This window comes from Arvicanthis niloticus, chromosome 26, assembly GCF_011762505.2.
Source record: "Arvicanthis niloticus isolate mArvNil1 chromosome 26, mArvNil1.pat.X, whole genome shotgun sequence".
NCBI lineage: Eukaryota > Metazoa > Chordata > Mammalia > Rodentia > Muridae > Arvicanthis > Arvicanthis niloticus.
Window position 1 is genome coordinate 37,609,276 of NC_133434.1, and position 5,227 is coordinate 37,614,502.

The 5,227-nt window shown below is 50.4% G+C and overlaps 1 protein-coding gene across 3 annotated transcripts in view; it reads left to right on the forward strand.

Annotated features, from left to right (window-relative positions):
* Igdcc3 (immunoglobulin superfamily DCC subclass member 3) overlaps positions 1-3,456 on the forward strand; it is a 48,451-nt gene extending 44,995 nt beyond the window's left edge. For 2 of the 3 annotated variants that reach the window (XM_076925794.1, XM_076925796.1), the window contains 3 exons: positions 444-582; positions 695-899; positions 1,557-3,456. In XM_076925794.1, the coding sequence (XP_076781909.1) occupies positions 444-582; positions 695-899; positions 1,557-1,760 (548 nt within the window). In that variant the 3' untranslated portion in view covers positions 1,761-3,456. The remainder of the gene's footprint in view (positions 1-443; positions 583-694; positions 900-1,556) is intronic. The other variant, XM_076925795.1, reaches the window with a different exon arrangement.
* Positions 3,457-5,227: the final 1,771 nt, after the last annotated feature.

The window sequence follows — 5,227 nt, forward strand, 5'->3', positions numbered from 1 at the left end:
GTTATGAAACAAGGTTGAGGATGCCTACTTTATAAAACTATGCCCAGGATGAAATGGTCCATAAAACCAAAACAGGATGCAGCTGGTCCTGGCTGGGACTCTAGCTCAGTTGATAGAGTGCTTGCCTTGTCCATACAAAGCCCTGGGTTCGACCCCCCAGTGCGACAGAAACTAGGCATCGCATCTCTAATCATAGCACTCGGGAGGAAGGAGCTGGAGGATCAGAAGTTCAAGGTCATCCTCAGCTACATAGCAAGTTTGAGGCCAGCCTGGGCTACATAAGACCCTGTCTCAAAACAAACAGACTGCTAGCTGGCACAGAGCTGCCGTTATAGCAAGTACTAGAAAGGACCAGAGGACTGAGCTAGGGTCCCAGAGAGAGAGAGCTGGGGAGTCTTGCTTCAGGCCAGGCAAGCTGTGCCCCAACCTGCCCTCCCCTCTAGCCCTGACTCCCCCATGTGACTGCCGGGAGGAAGACGTCACCAACCATACATCCACTACAGGCATTGTTATCGGCATCCACATCGGCGTTACCTGCATCATCTTCTGTGTCCTCTTTCTTCTGTTTGGCCAGAGGGGCAGGTGAGTTCTGAGTCTGGGGAGGAGCAGCGGCAGTAGAAGGTGACAGAGCCGGCACCTCAGTCCTTGTCTCCATCCCTGACGGTGCTTCCCTAACATTTGACTTACCTCTTAGGGTCCTCCTGTGTAAGGATGTGGAAAACCAGCTCTCCCCTCCCCAGGGTCCCCGGAGCCAGAGGGACCCTGGTATCTTGGCCCTGAATGGAGTGAGCCGAGGAGAAGGGGGCCAGCCAGGCCGAGATGAAAAGCATGTGGATGCCAAGGAGTTGGAGCAGCTGTTCCCCACCACTGGGTCAGCTGGGCAGCCAGCCAGGCCCACGGTGAGTGCCCACGCTCCAACCCATCTCCCTCAGTGTCTGACTCCCTCAGTGCTGCCCCTCCCTACATCTTGACCACAGGACATAATCTCTAACTCCTGTGGGTGCTGCTCCTCGGGTCCCGAGTCAGGCTGGGAGGCCTAGGGATGGCCAAGCATGTCTGGCTAGCCTGCAAGCCGCATGCTTCTGCACTTGAGTGCTGTCCCATACAAAAATCGTAAATTTACTAAAACAGGATGCACCTGTAATCCTAGCACTCAGGAGGTGACGGCATGAAAATCAGAACTTCAGGGTTATCCTCAGCTACATGGAGAGCAAGCCTGAGCTACATGATACCCTAAAAAAAAAAAAGTTTATGATTTCCAGTCTGGTGGTCCACACCTTTAATCCCAACAGGAACCAGAGGCAGGCGGATCCGCCAACTTGCTCTATATAGTTCCTGGCCGTCCAAGTGAGGCCCTTGAGGGGAAAAGAGAAAGAATTTTTTTTTCTGTCACTTCACTGACTAAATAGTCTCTAGTGTGATCTTTTTGATGACAGCACACTGCCGTGCCAAAAGTTTAGACATGTCTGCTGAACGTACACCCTGGGGTGGGATGGGTTCTGGTCCTATCCTCTGGCTCTGACACTGACTTCTGTATGTGACCCTGTCCTCCTCAGGATCCCGCAGCTCCTGCTCCATGTGAGGAGATCCAGCTCTCCATGGTGCAGCTTCAAGGCCTCAACCTTGTAGCAGGGAGGACAACAGAGGCCACGTCCCCCTGTGCAGGGCCTGGGCCTGTCCCAGCACCCCAGGATGTAGTCCCTGGCCTGCTCAGTGAAGGACAGACCGCCCAGCCTCCAGCAGTCCCAGCTGCCCAGTGAGCTTACTGGGGACAACAGCCAGCCAGTGTTGGTGTGGTCCCGAGGGGCGGTATCAGTGGGATTTGGATATCCTGGGAGCTCGCCAGCCAGCGAAGGACAGGGTTCTCAAACCACAGGAACCGATGGGTCCTACAAGCAAGGCATTCCCCCCTGCTCGAGCTAACGTCCCCTCACCAATGCCTGCTGCCGACAGGACTTATGGAAAAAACCGTTTTCCTTTAAACATCAAAATTTAAAAGTCAAAAAAAAAAAAGGAAGAGAAAGAAGAGAGAGAGAAGAAGTGAATTATACCCCAAAAATACGTCCCTGCTGTGGCTCGGCCCCTGATGCTGTCACCCTGCTCTGACCTTGTTTTCTCAGGATGGATTTTACCTGTTGTGATTCTCAGCACCTACCTCAGCCGGAATGAATGTCCTTGGGGGTAGCGGGGCAGTAGCCTCAGCCTCTACCCCACAGAGCCCGAAAGCACTCCTACCTCAAGTCCCTTAATGGGGACCCTCCTTCCCCCTATATTTCCCAGAGTAAAAGAAAAAGAAGAAAAAAGGAAAAAAAAAAGGAAAAAGAAAGAAAGAAAGAAAAAAAAAAAACTAACCCCTAAAAGAACCACTGTCCCAACTGCAAGTGTGAAAGAAACTGTCTACCTCAAGGCTCACGGCCCTCAGTGTGGGCCTGTGTTGTCACTGGACCCTCCCCAGCCTCCTCCTTCCCTAGCCTGGCCTATCTCTCCCCCCCAACAGAGGAGGCTGTAGCTAGGTGACCATGAGGGCTTACAGAAATAGAGATGAAACTGGTCAGAGAGAAAATGTAAAACCAGCCAAAACCAGCCAAAACCAAGAGGAAAGCTGTCCCTTGAAGTATAAGTTGTCCCAAACTATAGTCACATCCCTGCTCGCCAACGGTGTGTGTCCACCCTGTTCTGACCTCCTCAGACAAGCACTGGCCACATGGATCCCTATGGCTCTCCCTGCCTGGCTTTAGGGAAGGTAGGACATAACCTGGAGGCCTGTCTCCTGTTCTCGCAGACATGGGGCCCAGTCTCTGGAATGTATTGTGTGGTGTGGAGGGCGGTGCTGTCCCATAGAGGCACCCCAGCTTTCTGGGACCCAGGAAACCTGACCTACCCAGTCACCAAGGGTGGCCAGGAGTTATTTTTGTATGAGGTGTGTTTACGTTTTATTTCTCTTTTCTGTTGTATTGTTCTTTGAACTGACTTAGGTTAAAAAGTAAGAAACAGAAAGAAAGAAAAACCACAAATACCTATTTTTGGTTACACTCAGAAACATTTTTTTAAATAGCAGAAGAAAAACTTTTTTTAAAGAAAAAAAAAGGTTAAATGTATTCTTTAAAAAAAAAAAATGAGGTTAGAACATAAAGTCCCTGACCCCAAATCCTCTAGGGACTCCCACCCCGAACTCTAGAGAATTGGCGGAAAAGGTAGAATTCGTGGCGTTTTGGTAGAAACCTAGACTCTTGTTCACATGGACTTGGGAAGGGCAGTCTGTCCCTTCTCCCAAAAGGTAGGTGGGTTCTAGGCCTCTTCCCACTCTGAGCCAGTGTCCTCTGTCCCTGAGATGCTTCTCTGTGACATCCCATTTTCCTTCGGTCGGAGAGGTTAGGGGAGAGGGGACTGGCAGCCTCTTTGGCCTGACTTGGGTTTGTCATTTTAACTGAATAAAAGTACTGTTGCCAAAGTGAACATTGAGGTTTTTTTGTTTTTTTGTTTTTTTGATACACTGTCAGTTTCCGGGCCATGGGTGTCAGGGGGATAGGGATGGAGGAAGGACCCTCACAGGGTCAGAGCCTGAGATCCTAACAGCCAAACTGTCCAAATTGTGTGACCCACCCACAAGTGGGCAGAATACTTGCCTAGTATGCACAAGACCCTGGGCTCCATCCCCAGCACAGCACACACCGGGCATGGCGGTATGCAGCTACAATCCCGAAACTCAGGAGGTAGAATCAGGATGATAAGAAATGCAGAGTCCGGCTGGTGAGATGGCTCAGTGGTCAAGAGCACTGTCTGCTCTTCCAGAGGTCCTGAGTCCAATTCCCGGCAAGGCAACCACATGGTGGCTCGCAACCATCTGTAATGGGATCTGATGCCCTCTTCTGGTGTGACTGAAGACAGCTACAGTGTACTCATATACATTAAAAAAAAAAAAAAAAAAAAAAGACAGGCAGTGGTGGTGGCGCACGCCTTTATTCCCAGCACTTGGGAGGCAGAGGCAGGTGGATTTCTGAGTTTGAGGCCAGCCTGGTCTACAGAGTGAGTTCCAGGACAGCCAGGGCTACACAGAGAAACCCTATCTTCAAAAACAAACAAACAAAAAACAAAACAAACAAAAGCAACCAACTCCCCCCATGCCCATGACCACCTCTGGCCTACACACATACACAACCACATATGTACACACACATGCACACACACTAGCATCCTGCCAGTATCACCTGGGAGTTAGGGGGAGGAGGTTCAGATGTTCTGGGTCATCTTCAACTATATAGAGAATGTGAGGCCAACCTGGGCTAGAGACCTGGCAAAAATGAAATAAGAGGTGGCAGGTGAAATAGTTTGTCAGGTAAGGAGATTTGGCACCAAACCTGATGACCCTGGGACCCACATGGTGGAAGGAGAGAAGTGACTCCTGCAAGTTGTCCTCTGCCCTCACAGACACACTATGGCAGCGAACATGACATAAGTTGGGGCAGGAGAGCAGCAATTATGGCCGAAGCTATTTGGCCTGGCTTCCCTGGAGCCTCTGGTCCTAGCCTGGCAGCACTTAAAAAGCCAGGCTGGGACAAGAGGCCTTTGCTGCCACCTTGTGGAACCAATGAACACTACATTGAGTAGTATGATGGGTTTGCCTTATTAACACCAGGAGCAAATCAAAATGTGCTTTGCTCTCTGTAAGAGAGGCACAGAGCGAGCCTCTATGAACTCACAATACACATAACTCACAAGGATCAGAAGACTGTCTTGGATGAAAACCAGTAGCACTCTGTGGAAAGAGACGCCGTAATCTGGATTGTTGAAGTGGTAGATTACAGAAGTCTTTGTGGAGGAATAGAAAAGACAGGGAGAGCATTCAGGACAGAAAGCAGGACAGAAGCCAAGGTTGGAGGTGTGGCAGCAGGAGGAGGTAACCGGGCAGCCAGGAGGGTGTCATTCGCTGCGTGGGGCTTGGCGCTTGGACACACAGAGGGAACACATGTAAGTGGAATGACTACTAGGCTTCCACATCACGTGCTCTTTGCATGGTTGGTGCCCGGGATCTCCTCAGGGAAGAAGTCTTATGTCCCAGTAATAATGATGACAGCAGTGTTTTTGGTCCATGTGTTCACTTACTGTGGAAGAGCACAATGCATATGTGCACGTGTGAGGGTCACAGGACCACTAATGGAAATCTGATCTCGCCCATGTGAGCCCCAAGGACTGAATTCAGACCTTAATCCGATTTAAAAACCAGGTG